The 21,680-nt window shown below is 43.9% G+C and overlaps 1 protein-coding gene across 1 annotated transcript in view; it reads right to left on the reverse strand.

Annotated features, from left to right (window-relative positions):
* Positions 1–21,680, reverse strand: part of HOMER2 (homer scaffold protein 2) — a 287,886-nt gene that overhangs the window by 17,889 nt on the left and 248,317 nt on the right. Inside the window, exon 8 of the mRNA XM_073618606.1 lies at positions 20,070–20,150. Coding sequence (XP_073474707.1) covers positions 20,070–20,150 — 81 coding nt within the window. The remainder of the gene's footprint in view (positions 1–20,069; positions 20,151–21,680) is intronic.

Raw genomic sequence — 21,680 nt, forward strand, 5'->3', positions numbered from 1 at the left:
CAATGAAGGATCTCACCTTGCATGCCAGGTACACCATCAACGGATCCGTGATAGCGAGTCCAGCCAGGTGGAGGCCTCCCTTGGAGAGGTAAAGAAGCGGGTTGTCTCGCCATCCTGGACTCTCAGGCGAGCAGGGAAAAGTACACTGTAACGAATGTTGCGTGATCGTAGAGCCGCCTTAACTTGGTCAAAAGATTTTCTAAGTTTCTGGGTCTCTACCGTATAATCGGGGAAGATCATCAACTTCGTGTTCTGGAATCTGAGGTCCCCAACATTTCTAGAGGCACGGAGAACTTCGTCTCTGTCTCTAAAATTAAGTAGACGTAGAATGAAGGTGCGAGGGGGGGATCCAGGAGGTCCTGGCTTAGGCGGGATGCGGTGAGCCCTCTCCACCGTATAGTAAGGTGACCAGCGGGCCTCAGGTAGAAGGTCACGGAGCAAGCCCTCTATAAAGGAGGTAGGGTTACTCCCCTCCACCCCCTCCGGTAGACCAACAATACGAAGGTTATTTCGCCGGTTCCTGTTCTCCGCGTCCTCAGCTCTGTATTCGAGGGCCTTTACTTTAGTTTGAAGAGTACGGAGGGACCTCTCATGTTCCGCAGTGGTGTCTTCAGTGGTGCTCAGTCTTTGCTCCGTCTCAGTGACTCGTGATCTGATTTTATCTATATCTTGACGGATTAGACCCATGTCCAACTGAACTGCTTCGATCTTTGTTGTTAGTGTTGATTGGCAAGTAGCAATGGCTGCCATGACGTCCGCCAACCAGGGGGGACGGGAGTCATCCGACTCCATAATGTCTGTCTGTGGGACTCTGTGGGTGCCGCGCACTTCAGGGTCCTCCGGAGGGGGACCGGTGGGTGTCTGGGGGGAGTCCGGCTGGGGTGGGAAGGTCAACTTCTTACCCCCCTTACTGTATCTTGCGCTGGAGTTCCGGCGCCTCATTCAGGTGGCGGGGGCCCAGGTCCGGGCAGTACTCAGCAATTGGTATAGGGAGCCTGTCTGCGAAGTCAGGGATATTCAAGCAGCAGGTAGGATAACGTTTGTGTCCCTTTGACAGTCCTCCCTCCTCATCTGCAGGCAAATGGCACAGGAGCCGCACAGGCCCACAGGGACAGCCACAGGCCCACAGCACTTCACCACAGGGGTAAGGGGGGATGTGGGCTCTCCAGGGTCTGCTCCTGTAGCTTGGCAGTGTCTCTGAACGGTCACAGGGCCCCCTCCATTAGCTCAGCAGGACACAGCAGTACCCCCGTCTATCCGGCGGCCCCGGGGCTCCAGGAAAGGCCGCGGTTGCGGCCTAGTGAATCGCGGGGGGAATAAAAGGATTTCAGGCCCAGGACGCGGCCCAGACACAGTCCAGGACTCCCTCTCCCGTCCTCACCTGTGGTCCGAGGCAGTCAGCAGGGCCCGATGTCTAGGCCGATCGCGGCAGGGGGTTCCCGGTCCGCCGCGCGGCCGTCAGGAAAGGCCGCGGCTTCGGCCTAGTCGCCTGCGGTAGGCCGGGTCCCCAATCTCGCTCCGGGAGTCAAAATTTTCCCCAGATCTCAGCAGGGATAGGATCCCCTATGCCCTGCTTGGCAACAGGAGTGGAATTGGTGCTTTTTTAGGGCCGATGGATCCAGATTTTTGTTCGGATCAGCGGAGCTCTCTGAAAAGGCAGCCGCTTACAGCGCCATCTTGGCCACGCCCCCCAAAATTGAACTTTTTGGCCATCAAAGAAAATGCTATGTCTGGCGCAAACACAACACATCACATCACCCAAAGAACACCATCCCCACAGTGAAACATCGTGGTGGCAGCATCATGCTGTGGGGATGTTTTTCAGCAGTCGGGACTGGGAAAGTGGTCAGAGTTGAGGAAAAGATGGATGGTGCTAAATACAGGGATATTCTTGAGCAAAATCTGTACCACTCTGTGTGCGATTTGAGGCTAAGATGGAGGTTCACCTTCCAGCAGGACAATGACCCCAAACACACTGCTAAAGCAACACTTGAGTGGTTTAAGGGAGAAACATGTAAATGTGTTGGAATGGCGTAGTCAAAGCCCAGACCTCCATCCAATAGAAAAATCTGTGGTCAGACTTAAAGATTGCTGTTCACAAGTGCAAACCATCCAACCTGAAGGAGCTGGAGCAGTTTTGCAAGGAGGAATGGGCAAAAAAAACAGTGGCAAGAAGTGGCAAGCTCATAGAGACTTATCCAAAGCGACTTGGAGCTGTGATAGTCAAAAAAGGTGGCTCTACAAATTATTGATTTTAGGGGGGGTGAATAGTTATGCACATTGACTTTTTCTGTTATTTTGTCCCACTTGTTGTTTGCTTCACAAAAAAAAAAAAAAAAAAAAAAAAAGTTGTGGGCATGTTCTGTAAATTAAATGCAAGTCCTCAAACTATTCATGTTAATTCCAGGTTGTGAGGCAACAAAAAAAATGCCAAGGGGGTGAATACTTTTGAAAGGCACTGTATCTATTTATCTATCTATCTATCTATCTATCTATCTATCTATCTATCTATCTATCTATCTATCTATCTTTATTATACACGCATACAGTTGTGCTCATAAGTTTACCCTGGCAGAATTTATGATTTCATGGCACAGTGGCTGCAATTAATGGGCACAGTGGCTGCGTTTGATGGCACAGTGGGTGCAATTGATGGGCACAGTGTGGCTGCAATTGATGTTTTTTTTTCAGAATTTTTCGGTTTGTTTGCACCCACCCAAAAATTTTGAGCACCAGGCGCCACTGGTATGGGGTGCATTGTACCCCTACCCATTCACCTAGAAAAAAAAGTGTCAAAAATAAAACACATTACACATGTTTTTAAAGTAATTTATTAAGGCAGCTCTGGGGTCTCTTCTCCCCACTTCAGCTCTTCTGCCTCCTCCGCTGTCTTCTGCCTCTGTCGGTTCTTCTACCCTCTCCGGTCTTCTAGCTCTCTCCAGTTCTTCTCCCTCTGTCTTCTGCCTCTGTTGGGTCTTCTCCGCTATCTTCTCGCTCTTTTGCTTGGTCTTCTCCCTCTGTTCTTCTTCAGATGTTGACCCGACGCTCTCTCTGGCTCTAATGCTGGGTGCGCGGTGTGCCCCTACTTATATTGGCATGGAGCGAGGTCACCGGGTGATGTCACCTGGAGGCCCCGCAAGACGTCACCGACTGGGGCACTATGGTGTGGTGACGTCATAAGGGGCGGACCTCCGATGACCCCGCCCCATGGCAATATAAGTAGTGGCACACCGCACACCCAGCATTAGAGCAGGAGAGAGCGTCGAGTTAACATCAGAAGAACAGAGGCAGAAGACAGCGCAGAAGACCCGAGGCAGAAGACAGCGGAGAAGACCCGAGGCAGAAGACAGCGGAGAAGACCCGAGGCAGAAGACAGCGGAGAAGACCCGAGGCAGAAGACAGCGGAGAAGACCCGAGGCAGAAGACAGCGGAGAAGACCCGAGGCAGAAGACAGCGGAGAAGACCCGAGGCAGAAGACAGCGGAGAAGACCCGAGGCAGAAGACAGCGGAGAAGACCCGAGGCAGAAGACAGCGGAGAAGACCCGAGGCAGAAGACAGCGGAGAAGACCCGAGGCAGAAGACAGCGGAGAAGACCCGAGGCAGAAGACAGCGGTGAAGACCCGAGGCAGAAGACAGCGGAGAAGACCCGAGGCAGAAGACAGCGGAGAAGACCCAGCAAAAGAGCGAGAAAACAGCAGAGAAGACCCCGCAGAGGCAGAAGACAGCAGACAGAGGGAGAAGAACTAGAGAAGGCTAGAAGACATCAGCGGAGAAGTACCAGTGAGGGGAGAAGAACCGAGAGGCAGCAGACAACAGCGGAGGAGGCAGAAGAGCCAGAGAGGGGAGAAGAAGTCGGAAGAGATGCCAGAGCTGCTCTAATAAATTACTTTAACACCCTGTGTGCTGTGCTTTATTTTTGACACTTCTTTTCAGGTGAATGGGTAGGGGTACAATGTACCCCATACTCATTCACATAGGGTGGGGGGCTGGGATCTGGGGGCTTCCAGATTCTGATGAGCCCCCCCACCCACAGACCCCATCAACCCATGGCCAGGATTGTCGGGAAGAGGCCCTTGTCCTCATCAACATGGGGACAAGGTGCTTTGGGGTGGGGGGGCGCAGGGCCCCCCTGCCCCAAAGCACCCACCCCCCATGTTGAGGGCATGCGGCCTGGTACGGTTCAGGAGGGAGGGGGCCGCTCGCTCATCCCCACCCCCTTTCCTGACCTGCTGGGCTGTGTGCTCGAATAAGGGTCTGGATTTTGGGGGGACCCCCACGTCGTTTTTTTCAGCATGAGGGTTCCCCTTAAAATCCATACCAGACCAAAGGGCCTGGTATGCTCTTTGAGGGGTAACCCATGCCGTTTTTTTTTTTTTAACATTTTGCGTGGAGTTCTACCTAAAGATTCATACCAGGCACAGTGTCTGGTATTGTCAGGGATCAAAGTCAGATCCCTGTTCATTAACCACTTGACGACCGCCTCACGCCGATTTACGTCGGCAAGGTGGCACGGACAGGCAAAATCACGTACATATACGTGATTTGCCTTCCGCGGGTGGGGGGTCCGATCGGACCCCCCCCCCGGTGCCCGAGGCGGTCGTCTTTTGTCCCATGGCGATCGGAGATGAGGGGGAGGCCATCTGTTCGTGGCCCCCCCCTCGCGATCGCCGCCGGCCAATCACATCATTCCTTTGCTCCTGTATGCTAAACAGCAGCAAAGGAAATGATGTCATCTCTCCTCGGCTCGGTAATTTCCGTTCCGGCCCGAGGAGAGAAGACAGGTATGTGAGTGCACCAACACTACACAACACAGTAGAACATGCCAGGCACACTAAACACCCCGATCCCCCCCCCCCGATCGCCCCCCCCCCCCGTCACAAACTGACACCAGCAGTTTTTTTTTTTTTTTTTTCTGATTACTGCATTGGTGTCAGTTTGTGACAGTTACAGTGTTGGGACAGTTAGTATTACCCCCTGTAGGTCTAGGATACCCCCCTAACCCCCCCTAATAAAGTTTTAACCCCTTGATCACCCCGTCACCAGTGTCGCTAAGCGATCATTTTTCTGATCGCTGTATTAGTGTTGCTGGTGACGCTAGTTAGGGACCTAAATATTTAGGTTCGCCGTCAGCGTTTTATAGCGACAGGGACCCCCATATACTACCTAATAAATGTTTTAACCCCTTGATGGCCCCCTAGTCAACCCTTTCACCACTGATCACCGTATAACTGTTACGGGTGACGCTGGTTAGTTTGTTTATTTTTTATAGTGTCAGGGCACCCGCCGTTTATTACCGAATAAAGGTTTAGCCCCCTGATCGCCCGGCGGTGATATGCGTCGCCCCAGGCAGCCTCAGATTAGCGCCAGTACCGCTAACACCCACGCACGCAGCATACGCCTCCCTTATTGGTATAGTATCTGATCGGATCAATATCTGATCCGATCAGATCTATACTAGCGTCCCCAGCAGTTTAGGGTTCCCAAAAACACAGTGTTAGCGGGATCAGCCCAGATACCTGCTAGCACCTGCGTTTTGCCCCTCCGCCCGGCCCAGCCCAAGTGCAGTATCGATCGATCACTGTCACTTACAAAACACTTAACGCATAACTGCAGCATTCGCAGAGTCAGGCCTGATCCCTGCGATCTCTAACAGTTTTTTTGGTAGCTTTTTATTGAACTGGCAAGCGCCAGCGGCCTAGTACACCCCGGTCGTAGTCAAACCAGCACTGCAGTAACACTTGGTGACGTGGCGAGTTCCATAAGTGCAGTTCAAGCTGGTGAGGTGGCAAGCACAAGTAGTGTCCCGCTGCCACAAAGAAGACAAACACAGGCCCGTCGTGCCCATAGTGCCCTTCCTGCTGCATTCGTCAATCCTAATTGGGAACCCACCGCTTCTGCAGCGCCCGTACTTCCCCCATTCACATCCCCAACCAAATGCAGTCGGCTGCATGAGAGGCATTTTTATGTCCTCCCGAGTACCCCTACCCAACGAACCCCCAAAAAAGATGTCGTGTCTGCAGCAAGCGCGAATATAGGCGTGACACCCTCTATTATTGTCCCTCCTGTCCTGACAATCCTGGTCTTTGCATTGGTGAATGTTTTGAACGCTACCATTCATTAGTTGAGTATTAGCGTAGGGTACAGCACTGCACAGACTAGGCACACTTTCACAGGGTCTCCCAAGATGCCATCGCATTTTGAGAGACCCGAACCTGGAACCGGTTACCGTTATAAAAGTTAGTTACAAAAAAAGTGTAAAAAAAATATATATAAAATAAAAAAAAATAGTTGTCGTTTTATTGTTCTCTCTCTCTATTCTCTCTCGTTCTGCTCTTTTTTACTGTATTCTATTCTGCAATGTTTTATTGTTATTATGTTTTATCATGTTTGCTTTTCAGGTATGCAATTTTTTATACTTTACCGTTTACTGTGCTTTATTGTTAACCATTTTTTTGTCTTCAGGTACGCCATTCACGACTTTGAATGGTTATACCAGAATGATGCCTGCAGGTTTAGGTATCATCTTGGTATCATTCTTTTCAGCCAGCGGTCGGCTTTCATGTAAAAGCAATCCCAGTGGCTAATTAGCCTCTAGACTGCTTTTACAAGCCGTGGGAGGGAATGCCCCCCCCCCCACCGTCTTCCGTGTTTTTCTCTGGCTCTCCTGTCTCAACAGGGAACCTGAGAATGCAGCCGGTGATTCAGCCAGCTGACCATAGAGCTGATCAGAGACCAGAGTGGCTCCAAACATCTCTATGGCCTAAGAAACCGGAAGCTACGAGCATTTTATGACTTAGATTTCGCCGGATGTAAATAGCGCCATTGGGAAATTGGGGAAGCATTTTATCACACCGATCTTGGTGTCATCAGATGCTTTGAGGGCAGAGGAGAGATCTAGGGTCTAATAGACCCCAATTTTTTCAAAAAAGAGTACCTGTCACTACCTATTGCTATCATAGGGGATATTTACATTCCCCGAGATAACAATAAAAATGATTAAAAAAAAAAAAAAATGAAAGGAACAGTTTAAAAATAAGATAAAAAAGCAAAAAAATCATAAAGAAAAAAGCACCCCTGTCGCCCCCTGCTCTAGCGCTAAGGCGAACGCAAGCGGCGGTCTGTCGTCAAACGTAAACAGCAATTGCACCATGCATGTGAGGTATCGCCACGAAGGTCAGATCGAGGGCAGTAATTTTTGCAGTAGACCTCCTCTGTAAATCTAAAGTGGTAACCTGTAAAGGCTTTTAAAGGCTTTTAAAAATGTATTTATTTTGTTGCCACTGCACGTTTGTGCGCAATTTTAAAGCATGTCATGTTTGGTATCCATGTACTCGGCCTAAGATCATCTTTTTTATTTCATCAAACATTTGGGCAATATAGTGTGTTTTAGTGCATTAAAATTTAAAAAAGTGTGTTTTTTCCCCAAAAAATGCGTTTGAAAAATCGCTGCGCAAATACTGTGTGAAAAAAAAAAATGAAACACCCACCATTTTAATCTGTAGGGCATTTGCTTTAAAAAGATATATAATGTTTGGGGGTTCAAAGTAATTTTTTTGCAAAAAAAAAAAAAAACTTTTTCATGTAAACAATGAGTGTCAGAAAGGGCTTTGTCTTCAAGTGGTTAGAAGAGTTGGTGATGTGTGACATAAGCTTCTAAATGTTGTGCATAAAATGCCAGGACAGTTCAAAACCCCCCCAAATGACCCCATTTTGGAAAGTAGACACCCCAAGCTATTTGCTGGGAGGCATGTCGAGTCCATGGAATATTTTATATTGCGACACAAGTTGCGGGAAAGAGACAAATTTTTTTTTTTTTTTTTTGCACAAAGTTGTCACTAAATGATATATTGCTCAAACATGCCATGGGAATATGTGAAATTACACCCCAAAATACATTCTGCTGCTTCTCCTGAGTACGGGGATACCACATGTGTGAGACTTTTTGGGAGCCTAGCCGCGTACGGGACCCCGAAAACCAAGCACCGCCTTCAGGCTTTCTAAGGGCGTGAATTTTTTATTTCACTCTTCACTGCCTATCACAGTTTCGGAGGCCATGGAAAGCCCAGGTGGCACAAACCCCCCCCAAATGACCCCATTTTGGAAAGTAGACACCCAAAGCTATTTGCTGAGAGGTATAGTGAGTATTTTGCAGACCTCACTTTTTGTCACAAAGTTTTGAAAATTGAAAAAAGAAAAAAAAAAAAGTTTTTTCTTGTCTTTCTTCATTTTCAAAAACAAATGAGAGCTGCAAAATACTCACCATGCCTCTCAGCAAATAGCTTGGGGTGTCTACTTTCCAAAATGGGGTCATTTGGGGGGGTTTTGTGCCACCTGGGCATTCCATGGCCTCCGAAACTGTGATAGGCAGTGAAGAGTGAAATCAAAAATTTACACCCTTAGAAATCCTGAAGGCGGTGCTTGGTTTTCGGGGCCCCGTACGCGGCTAGGCTCCCAAAAAGTCCCACACATGTGGTATCCCCATACTCAGGAGAAGCAGCTGAATGTATTTTGGGGTGCAATTCCACATATGCCCATGGCCTGTGTGAGCAATATATCATTTAGTGACAACTTTTTGTAAATATTTTTTTTTTTTTTTTGTCATTATTCAATCACTTGGGACAAAAAAAATAAATATTCAATGGGTTCAACATGCCTCTCAGCAATTTCCTTGGGGTGTCTACTTTCCAAAATGGGGTCATTTGGGGGGGTTTTGTACTGCCCTGCCATTTTAGCACCTCAAGAAATGACATAGGCAGTCATAAACTAAAAGCTGTGTAAATTACAGAAAATGTACCCTAGTTTGTAGACGCTATAACTTTTGCGCAAACCAATAAATATATGCTTATTGACATTTTTTTTACCAAAGACATGTGGCCGAATACATTTTGGCCTAAATGTATGACTAAAATTTAGTTTATTGGATTTTTTTTATAACAAAAAGTAGAAAATATCATTTTTTTTTCAAAATTTTCGGTCTTTTTCCGTTTATAGCGCAAAAAATAAAAACTGCAGAGGTGATCAAATACCATCAAAAGAAAGCTCTATTTGTGGGAAGAAAAGGACGCAAATTTCGTTTGGGTACAGCATTGCATGACCGCGCAATTAGCAGTTAAAGCGACACAGTGCCAAATTGGAAAAAGACCTCTGGTCCTTAGGCAGCATAATGGTCCGGGGCTCAAGTGGTTAAAGTCTGATGCATGTCGGACATCAAGTCGCAGGGCAAAGTCAGATCCAAAGTGGTACAACTGTCGTGTCGTACCAGTGTGAACCCGGCCTAAAAGGTCAATGAGTTTCTGGACTCCTGACAGGCCCTTGCATCTTTCATCCAGTGCTGCACTGACGATTCATGGGGAATGCAAAAGAATTGTCATAGAATCTGTGGGAAAAGGTAGTTGAACTGTATAAAACAGGAAAGGGATATAAAAAGATATCCAAGGAATTGAGAATGCCAATCAGCAGAGTTCAAACTCTAATCAAGAAGTGGAAAATGAGGGGTTCTGTTGAAACCAAACCACGGTCAGGTAGACCAACTAAAATTTCAGCCACAACTGCCAGGTAAATTGTTCGGGATGCAAAGAAAAACCCACAAATAACTTCAGGTGAAATACAGGACTCTCTGAAAACATGTGGTGTGGCTGTTTCTAGATGCACAATAATGAGGCACTTGAAGAAAGATGGGCTGCATGGTCAAGTCACCAGAAGAAAGCCATTACTACGCAAATGCCACAAAGTATCCCGCTTACAATACGCCAAACAGCACAGAGACAAGCATCAAACCTTTTGGCACAAAGTCATTTGGAGTGATGAGACCACAATTGAGCTTTTTGGCCACAACCATAAATGCTACATTTGGAGAGGAGTCAACAAGGCCTATGATGAAAGGGTACACCATTCCTACTGTGAAACACGGAGGTGGATCGCTGATTTTTGCGCATGTGTGAGCTACAAAAGTAACAGGAAATTTGGTCAAAATTGATGGCAAGATGAATGCAGTATGTTATCAAAAAATACTGGAGGAACATTTGCATTCATCAGCCAGGAAGCTGCGCATTGGACGTACTTGGACATTCCAACATGATCGAAAACACAAGCCAAGTTGACCTGTCATTGGCTACAGCAGAATAAAGTGAAGGTCCTGGAGTGGCCATCCCAGTCTCCTGACCTCAATTATCATAGAGCCACTCTGGGGAGATTTCAAACGTGCAGTTCATGCAAGACAGCCCAAGAATTTACAGGAACTGGAGGCTTTTTGCCAAGAGGAATGGGCAGCTTTACCACCTGAGAAGATAAAGAGCCTCATCCACAAATACCACAAAAGACTTCAAGCTGTCATTGATATTAAAGGGGGCAATACACGGTCTTAAGAACTGAGGTATGTAAACTTTTGATCAGGGTCATTTGGGTAGTTTCTGTTGCGATAATGATTTAAAAAGAGTAAACACAGTTGATTGATAATAAATGGCTTCAGCCAAATACTAACCATAAGTGAAAGAAACGTTTTTGTGTTATCATTCATATTCTCTGAAAAATGGGCAAGAAATCAAATTCTGCCAGGGTATGTAAACTTATGAGCATATATATATATATATATATATATATATATATATATATATATATATATATATATATATATATATATATAGATATATATAGATATAGAGATATATCTATATATCTATATATATATATTATACTTATAGTATAGTAACTTATGATTTTCTAAAACTGAAAAACCAGAAGAATAGGGGCATTCTGCGCAGGGTTGTATTTATAACCACATTGCACATTCATTCTGTGAGAATGGGGAGCAAAACCAAATGTTAGGCTATTTTCTTTTCAGGTTGAATGTTCTTCATTCATACATAATAGACTGAATCAGGAACATACTGCATTATGGTCAATAGATGGAGCTGATTGCAGTAAAAAAAGTATTTTTTTCCTAAGATTGTCAGCTCCATTAAGCAGCCATAATGCAATCTTTTTCTGACTCGCTATTATGTATTAATGAAAAATATATATGGAGAGAAACCGCATTCGTGTTTGCCCCCGTTCACACAGAACAAATGTACAGGCAGTTTCACAAGACAAATGGCTCCCTGATCGCCTTTTCTGCACACGCCATTATCTTAGCGCTTTACAATATTGGGACTGATCATGTGACTATAGAATGCAGCCCCTTCCACTTAGGAAGTAGAACATGTAATACAAGCAGTTGTATGGGCACAGAGCAGCAGATAGATATTGTGAATTACGTTTTCTAAAACCCTTGCAATACATAGAAATGGCTTAGCCAGATTTGTGTATTTCCCTGACAAAATCTTATTGACCAATGGCCAATCATGTGCATAAGAAATAATATGAATTACTATAACTGAATTATTACAATAGCATAACCTCACTACTCAGTGATTACTAGATTTTCTTTTTTTTATTTACTTTTACAATTACAATTCATTCAAGCCTGTTCATTGCAGAATGTTGCAACAAGCAGCAGTGTGGTGAGCTGCCTTCCATAAAAATGAAGACATTGCAATGCTGGGTAGAGCACATTAACCCAATGTTATGGTGGGAACAGGGTACATAAAAAACAATTGTTTTCTATGTGCCTTTACACTGAGCCTGGGTTGATCTATGCAGATCAATGGACATGGTGCAAACAAACCCTTTATGCAGAACCTTTTTTTTTTTTTGCAAACACCCTGAGGAAATGCATGGTAATGATAAGTGAAGGCAAAACTTGGGGGAGGGGAATAGAACACCAGTTTTTAATTGCTGTCTATGCCCCTGTTATTGAGATTCATCCTCTATTTGTTCTGATGACTGATATTAAAGGGGTTGTATACCGTGTTTTTTCACCTTAATGCATCCTATGGAACTTGTCCCACGGGGACGCGCTGTCTCTCTGCCCGGGGTTCTCGGCTCTTGATTGGATAGATTGATAGCAGCGCAGCCATTGGTTCCCGCTGCTGTCAATCAAATGTCGCGGGCGCTGGGGGCAGGGCCAAGTCATACATTCGGCGAATATGGCTGCCGAATGCTAGACTCGGGAGTGCCCGCAAGATAACCCCCTCGGTTCCGGAGACAGGGCCGCGGCCCAATCTCCTGGAAGTCCCCCCCTCTTCCTACCCCTGCCGCCGGGCCAATTAGAAAGTGCTTTGCGCATGTGCAGCAGGGAATCCGCTGTGAAGCAGGAAGACTACACTGCGGGGTTCCCTTACCAGGAATGGTGGCGGCAGCACCCGGGAGTCGATCTGGGGTGCCGACATAGCGGCTCCCTGGACAGGTAAATGCCCTAATATTAAAAGTCAGCAGCTACAGTATTTGTAGCTGCTGACTTAATTTTTTTCACCCAGGCTGGAACTCCTCTTGAACAAAAGTGAAAGAAAATCCTGAGTTTGGAGGGATTTCCACTCACTTCCTGTTGTGGTTATGGGAAGTGAAGGAAAATCCTCCAATGGCAAAATAAATCCTGACAGGTGTTATAACCCTCCTTTCCTTTATCCAAAATTAAATTAAAAAAGTTTTTCCCTCAGTTCTACTTTAAAAATGGTGTATGCATGCATGCATGCATACTTTGTAATCTGTTATTTTTTGCATCATCCATAGGTCATCTTGCATAGTCTGTTCCCATATGTGGGAGGTGATGAAGGCAGTGCTACCTTCTGAAGGAAGGGACGTAATCCTTTCCTCAGAGAAAATTGTCTGCGGGGCAAAATTTTTTAATTTTTTGTTCAAAACTGATGTGCTGTACTCTCAGCCAATCCTCAGTGTCTCTTGCTCTTTTATCAGACATTTTTTACAAAATGCCTCTGTCAACCAATAAGATGAGCAATGGCGACCTGTTCATTAGGGGAGCGAACCCTAACCAGTAGGTTTTTTTTAGAAGCACATGAATAGAGACAGGGGCTTCAAAAAGGGTGGGCTCGGGGCAAGCCCACCCAGTTGTGTGACATTAGCGAATTAATATTCGCTAATGTCTTCCATTTTCTCCTCCCGGCCAATCAGGAAGCGTGTCCTGAGCCCCGATTGGCCACGAGTCCTAACTACTGATTGATCGGGAGGAGAAGTGACTGCCGGGAGGAGGAAGAAGGTGTTTTGGTTTGGGTCGTTATGCGATTTGCTTTCTGGAGGGAGGGGGGGGGGGTCGGTGGCTGGGCCCCCTCCCCCCAAGAAAATTGAGCACCAGCCGCCACTGGAGATGAGAGAACACAGGACAGGACTGGGGGAGCCACACTGTTCTGTGCAGTGATGGTCTCTGCACTTATGCAAATATAGGCGCATAAATCCACATTAAAACTGGACATACACCAGCAGATTTTGTATGCAAAATTCTTTGTATATTCGAAAGTACTTCAACTTTGATTTTGGAATGAAATGACTTTTGTGAACAGTCATGGTTAGAAATTAATTTAAGGAATATTTTCCATCCTACCCCTTTGAAGTTTCTTGGTACAGCAGTCAAATATATATGTACATTCGCATCAGTCCCTGCCCTGAAGCAGCTTACAATCTAAGGTCCCTAACTCACATTTATACATACACATACTAGGGCCAATTTAAACAGGAACCAATTAACCTACCAGCATGTGTTTGGAATTTGGGAGGAAACCAGAGTACCTGGAGCAAACCCATGTAGGCAAAGGGAGAACATGCTAACTCCAGGCAGGTAGTGCCTTGGTTGGAACAGAAGACCCAATGCATGGAGTTGCTGCCATGTGATTGGCTGATTAGCAATTTGTGTTACCAAGCAAATGAACAGGTGTATAATCCAAGAAAAAGTGCAGCGCTAGCACTTTTCCTGGATTATATATTGTGATACTCCACCTGAGAATTGTGCCAGCAGCTTATTTCTTTCTACTACCCCTAGTGGCCTTCCACACTTAAGGCCACTAGGGATAGTAGAAAGAAAAAAGCTGCTGGCACAATACACAGGTGGAGAATCACAATATCTTATCCAGGAAAAGCGATTTGTGGGTGCATTTAACCCTTTATTCGGCCGTTAGCGGGGGTTAAAAGAAAAACGCCACTATAACAGCGGTAAAGCACCGCTAAAACTAGCGGCACTTTACTGCTAACGCCCCACTGCCCCAGTGTGAAAGTATCCTAAAGTGCTGCGGAAATTCATGGTGCTATACAAGTACCTGTAATAAATAAAATTAAAAAAATAACAAATATCTAACAGAAAGGTTAATGTGCTCCAGGTCTACTAATGGGGTGACGGCTTAAAGACTATCACTAGACTACAAGACATCTGGTATCCATAAAAAACGTTTAAACTCCAGGAGAGGTCAGCGCACCCCAGAGCTGAAAAAACTCTTGTTCTTCAGCTCTACTGTAACATGTCTGGTGCGCCAGGACACCTTGCCCTTCTGTGAGCCATCATGAAACTAATGGTCTAATTATAATCTAACCTTATGTTTCCCCAGTTTCTTTAACAGACAGAACATTTACATTCCGCTCTTTGGTTAAGGTCACTTCTAAGTTTCATTTAACACAATTTGGCAGCTTTTTAAAAGGCCCAGTATAAGGGGACTGCTATAAATATCATTTACAAATATGTATATTATATATATATATATATATATATATATATATATATATATATATATATATATATATATAAAAAACCTTAGATACGTTGTACTGTATGAACTATGAAGTCAGGGAATAACTCAACTCTAAACAAATCTTTCTAGAATTGGGAATGGCAGTGCTGCTTTCAGATCATTGGAAGTCACAGAGAGTCAAGTCGAGTCTGTGCCCTCATCACTAAACGTAATGATTGACGCATGAAGAACAGGACACCTCCTTGGGGGGTCCATGGGAGCTCAGCTTTTTTGTCCTGGATTCACACCAGCTAATCTATGACATGATAAGTATGAATAAGGGCCACAAAACAAGTTCAAATATTCATTTTGTAAGTTTTCCCATGTGTACCTGCCCATTGGATCTTTGTTTAAAGTGTACATCCAGCCAACATTTTTTCACAAGTTTTGGAAAAGGGAGGAGAAGGATTAGAACCCTTGTCAGTTTTGTACCGCTATCTAATGCTCTGTTAAACTACCGACATATGAAAATCTAACTTTATAATCTTCTTTAGATCTACCAACAACTATGTGGTACAAGAGGCTGCTTGATTGGATACTAGTCGAATGGATAGTTTAGGGAGGTCCTCATTTAAAATAGTTTTGGTAAATAGAGGAATTATAGTTTTGGTAAATTGTACAATGAGATTGTAACATGTACACTATATATATACCAAAAGTATTGGACACCTGCCTTTACACGCACATGAACTTTAATGGCATCCCAGTCTTAGCCCGTAGGGTTCAATATTGCATTGGCCCACCCTTTGCAGCTGTAAAAGCTTCAACTCTTCTGGGAAGGCTGTCCACAAGGTTTAGGAATGTGTCTATGGGAATGTTTGACCATTCTTCCAGAAGCACATTTCACATGCATGTAAAGGCACGTTTCCCAATGCTTTTGTGATATAGTGTAAGATGAGCGGTCAAGCGTATTCCCTTAAAACGGTTCTAAACTCTAAACATTTTTTACCTTAATGCATTACCTGCAAAACTGTAAAAAGTTTGCTGTCTGCCAAATCCTGTGATGAGGGAGTGGGGGGCAGGGATGGGCCGCACTGTCTGTGTCTATGGACACAGGCAGTGTGGCTTGGAATCGAGCCCGCAGGTGAGCCCATCATAGGAAGCAGCTTCCTACTGTGGCACACCAAGAATAGAAGTAGCTAGGAGCGCTGCTGGGGGACCCGAGAAGAGGATGATCGGGGATGCTGTGACATCACTGGGTGGCACCGCCACTCAGTATTTTTTGGCGGCAGAGCTTTATTTCTCCTATTTCGGGTGGGCATCGTGATTTGACGATGGATCTACACCAGGGAGCTTTTTTTTTTAAATTTTTTTTAAGTAAGGACTAAACGTGAAAAACAGCCTAATGTCTTTTTTACACTACACTTTTATTTTTGGTGAATAAATAGGGGTACCATGTACCCATTTACATGGGGGGGTGGGATCTGAGGGCCCCCCGTTGTTAAAGGGGAACCTCGTTGACAGCTCATGACTCAGTTATTAAGGACACGGCAGCCGGACGCTCCTTAACAACCATGTTGTTTACTGGTTGCTAAGGATGCGGCTGGGTCCTTAAATATGGCATGCTGGGACCACTACTTATTCACCGCATCCATTCTTTTTTTGTGAATTGCCTCATGAATAATAACTGCATTTTAAAGGCTTCTTTGGTCACTTTGCTAATGTTTTTTTTTGTTAAAAGGCTTGCTGGTTCCTGTCCACAGCCACAACAGATTGACCTTTATGTGCTAATTGTGGTGATACACTTTGTGTTTTTATATTAATCAATATCAATCAATCAATTCAGATGGCAATCATGTAGGAACGGAACATTTCTCAAGTTTCTAGTCACAGTTCTTGCTAGACCTATGCATTTATGTCCAGCTTAATTGTACAAAATAAATTCTTACTAGTAGAGTGGTGGCTCTAGAGACTTTCCACCGCCAGCACTGTGTGAATGCTGCTTCGTAAGTAGAGTAGCTCATTATTACAAGCATCTGCGTGCTGCCTAAGCAAGCCAGTATTCCACAGATATAAGCAAACAACCAATACATAAAAAGGAATTACTGTCCTTATAAGTGGCACTTAAACTAGTACATATACTAGTACATATGTTTTGCGTAGCCTAGTAATTTATCAGGTCAGCATACAAGACCTGCTGTAATCCCTGCAGAGCAGTTCCTGCCCCATGATTTGTCCCTCCCCACAGAACAGAGTGAAGAAATGGGGTTTTCCAGCCTGTGTTCATTACAGCACCCAGCATTGCCGAACAACCATTTTCAGGAACGTCTGCGTGGGAAATATTGCGTTTGGCCTACACAGAATTGCACCCATTAAGCACTGCCCTGAATTTAAGCAGCACCAAGAAGGGCAAACTCTCTATTCTTTGCCTCTGAAGCCTAGTCCTGTCCAGGCATCTTCCCCACCTAGCTTACTGCATCATTAGGCTCTGTCTACCAGTTATTTACCACAAGCAGAGCAGTGGGGGCCAACACTGTGGGAAGCATCACTGTTTGTACTGGCAGAACTTCTGTGTTGAGCTAAATGCTGCTTATCTGTGCCACCTTTCTGTGCAACATCTCCTATTCCAGAAATATAAGCAGCACCAGTATGATGTAAACTAGCAGCAACATGTTGCACTGCCACTTGTACAGGATTCCCCCCACTCTCTTTACTCATAACTGATGGAAAGTTGGGGGAAGGAAGGTGACAACTATGACCATCTCATTTCAGTCTCTAAGTCTCTAATAAAATGTGACCAAACGGTAACCTCATAAAAACGCAAGTACTCCACTCAAGGTCCTGTAAATCCACCTGGTGTTTCCTGCAATGGGTGCTGGCTAGGCAGGGGTCCGTCTAACTCCTCACATTCTGTGGACATGTATAGAAAAAAGTCCCAAACACTGCACACCTAGCAAAGCCATTAGTAAACACGTGAAAGCAGCCTCAGCCAGCTTCAACCAAAGCCATGACCCAAAGCATGGCTTTGGATGAAGCTGCTTTCACCTGTTTAATAATGGCTTTGCTAGGTGGGTGGTGTTTGGGACCTTTCTCTATGTGTGAGCAAAGGCAAGATGTGGAAAACCCTAGTGTGCTCATAATTTAAAGTGCAATGCATCTAACTTGCTAGGACACTTTGAGCGGAAAAGACAAATGACAAAAGTACAACTCCTACTGCCACTCTGTAAATAGGAATTTAAAAAGAAGAGGATGCTGTTGAGCTCCAGGGAGGAGGGCCTCCAGAACTGCCCCAGCCCCACAAAATATCCTCAGTACGGTTTATCTCCTGAAAACAAACATGCTGTGGATGTTGCCCAAGAAATTTAATGTCAACCCAGCTCTAAGCAAGTTACATAGTTACATAGTAGGTGAGGTCGAAAAAGACACAAGTCCATCAAGTCCAACCTATGTGTCTGATTATATGTCAGTATTACATTGTATATCCCTGTATGTTGCGGTCGTTCAGGTGCTTATTTAATAGTTTCTTAAAACTATCGATGCCCCCCGCTGAAACCACTGCCTGTGGAAGGGAATTCCACATCCTTGCCACTTTTACAGTAAAGAACCCTCTACGTAGTTTAAGGTTAAACCTCTCTTTCTTCTAATTTTATTGAGTGGCCACGAGTCTTGTTAAACTCCCTTCAAGTTTTATCCCTATTGTGGGGTCACCAGTATAGTATATTGAAATCATATCCCCACTCAAGCGTCTCTTCTCCAGAGAGAATAAATTCAGTGCTCACAACCTTTCCTCAGAACTAATATCCTCCAGACCCTTTATTAGCTTTGTTGCCCTTCTTTGTACTCGCTCCAATTCCAGTACATCCTTCCTGAGGACTGGTGCCTAGAACTGGACAGCATACTCTAGGTGCGGCCGGACCAGAGTCTTGTAGAGCAGGAGAATTATCGTTTTATCTCTGGAATTAATCCTCTTTTTAATGCATGCCAATATTCTGTTTGCTTTGTTAGCAGCAGCTTGGCATTGCATACCATTTCTGAGCCTATCGTCTACTAGGACACCAGGTCCTTTTTCCATCCTAGATTCCCCCAGAGGACTTAACTAGACTTATAAAGTCACAAGGATGTAGACATCTTTAGAGAAAGACAATTTTTACATATCTGCACATTCTATTCCCAGGTGGAAATGAATAGGATATCTCAAGGTTATAAATAAGTGACTTTTTCATGAGGAACAAGGTGTGAAATTATGTTATTAACAGCAAAGTGATATGCATAATGACAAAACGAACAAGCCTTATGCAATGTTAATACAAGAAAATTAAGCCCCAGCCCACATTAATTCATTAGCTAAAAGTCACCTTTTCCTGCTGGTCCTGAATTATTGAAGAAGGTCATTAATGATTAAATAAAAATGGATACCCATGTACGAAAAGGAAAGATTAAGCCATCAAAATCTGATTTAAGGTTAAAAATAGATTGGTTCAATTTATTTTCTAGCCAGAATTTACAATGTGTTTTGTATGTTTTGTTCAGTTCTGTAAAAATGTTCAGGATGCATCTACCAGAGACCAAACATTTAGAGATGGCATATTTTCAACACAAAGGTTCCATAAGGATGCCGGAGAGAATCTTTATAGTAACACATGATTAGCATGTAGTATTAAGGTTTAAAGTACATCTTGTAGCTACATTTAAAATAGTAGAATATATACAGCTTAAAGCCACTAATTCCTGATCTGACGAGGTGCAGACAGGGATGCGTTTTTCAAATTTTGGACTTAAGAGAAAAGTCAAAGTTGAGGACTACCGCACACTGCATAGCAGAGCTTTGGTTATCTCTTAAGAGGTGCCCTGTGTTGGGTGTGAAGGATATTCCTGTGCAATGAACAAACAGTACACTATTGAATATCTGGCTGCTGAAATGTCATATTTGTATACAACAATCAGAAATGGAGGCTGCATTGGCCAAAAAGTATCACACCTAGCAGATACAAAATTAAGCTGGCCATTCAATAATAGAAGTTTGTTGGAACATTTTCATTTTCAGAACATTCCTTCGATTTTCTAATGATTTGTGGGGTAATATCGACATTCATTTTCTACAGTAGTAACAAGAATATTTCTCAAACAAATGAGGTTTTCATTCTGGACAATTGTGCATGTTGTAATGAGGCCTGTTTAATATTTCAGGGATTCCATTCAAATAGCAGGTCTTCAAAGTCAGAAGACAAGTCACAGTTTATTCTTTTCAATGGCACCCGTCCAAGTGGCAGTGACTTTGAAAAGCTGCCTGCACTACTCAGATGCATCTTTGATCCAGAGAGTTTAAAGTTGGATCAAAGTCGCAATGAAAATTGTGCAAATTTGGAGTTGCGCTAGTGTGAATGAAGCCTTAATGATGGCAAGAAAGAATGTTCTGATAAAAAATTTTCTTTGAATGTTCAAATGAAAATCGAGCTGTGTATGACCAAGCTTTGGGTAATAAATATACAATTAAAGCTGATAGTTGTAATATATGTTGCTTACCTGGAGCTTATCAGTCACTGATTCACACTCCATCATCAGCTGTGGGATGACTTCACTTTGTTTCCTGAGATCGTCAAGTTCCTGGAAGAAAGAACACAATGAATAAATCTCATAATTAATCCAAAAGGACACTAAGGTAATTGTGCAATTTTGTAGCGGAGTAGAAAATAAAAAAAATGGGGTTTATTTACTAAAGGCAAATCCACTGTGCATTACAAGTGCACTTGGAAGTGCAGTCACTGTAGATCTGAGAGGGACATGCAAGGAAAATAAAAAAAAACTGCATTTTTTTATTGTACATGATTAGATGATAGAAATCAGCAGAACTTTGCCTTTAGTAAATCAATCCCAATATCTGATCAGTGATTTTTTTCTTCAAAGTTAATATTTGTATTAACCATTTAAATAACTCTGCTAAGCACCAACTGCAACTAAGCTGACCAGATAATATCAGTTGGTAACAATCAGGTGCACAAGAAAGAATTGAAATACAAAAACTGGAACTGTCTGCCGCTAGTCTTCCTTATGTCATTGCTGAGCATTGATGAGCCAGGAAAAAGTACTTTTACAACAAGGTTCCCAATGTGTGATTTATCTAAGCTGTGCTGTTCATCTCAAACACGATCATGCTTTTTTTTATCCAACAAGAAATCTTTAAAGAACGGAAGATCACCCGCTAAATACATAAAAAGCTGGTAAGGTGCTTTACTTACCAAAAATGTGTATTCTTTTTCAGCCACTTTTGAAATTCACACACATCGGTCATATATGATATTGCTTATATTAGCATTGAAAGCGGACCTATCCTCGTTTACCAAATTTCACATTGGCATTCATCACTGCATGCTGATGTGAAAGTATCTAACACTGATTAAAAAAATTAACTTACCTTTTCTATGCCCACTTCACGGGTCCCCTGAAGGCACCGATGACATAACGTCACTAGTACCTTCAGGGAGATCCCATAACTAGCCTGCAAAATCTCTGCACACGTGTGAGATGAAGCACATGATGTCATCTTGCTTATACGCCATAGTGCATTATACTGGTTTGCCGTTTAAAATAACAAAAAAATCAGTGGCCTTTCCTATAGGGGTGTTGGGCACTACCTGCAGAAATACCAATTAAACAATGCAGGTACAGAACACAGGCTCAATACTTTTCTAAAGGCCCAACACTTCTCTGAAGGCCTAACTCAGTAGCATCATACTGTGAGAGAACATAAGCGCTCTGTTTTTCTCTTTATATTATTACACATGCTATAAGCTGCGCTTCTGAGCATCAAGAAGCCAAAACCCAATATATGCTGTTGCAGGGGTCAAGGTCCAAAAATAAGAAAACAAATTGCCCACATCTCCTCACACCTAACCTAAGGCTGCCTCAATCTCAAGACCTTGTTCACACTGCAATACATTACCTCAACGCTTAGTAATGCACTTTAGATGTAAGTTTAGGTGTGCCACAATGCAAAGTTAATTACAACCCAACGCACAACTACAGTGCGCTGCCATACACACACACACATTTGTGTGCAGAACAGATGCATTGCCCAGAAAAAGAAAATTGCACAACATCTTTTTTTTGTACAGAATTATGTTGTAAGTGGGCTCT

The sequence above is a fragment of the Aquarana catesbeiana genome, linkage group LG03, assembly GCF_042186555.1.
Source record: "Aquarana catesbeiana isolate 2022-GZ linkage group LG03, ASM4218655v1, whole genome shotgun sequence".
NCBI lineage: Eukaryota > Metazoa > Chordata > Amphibia > Anura > Ranidae > Aquarana > Aquarana catesbeiana.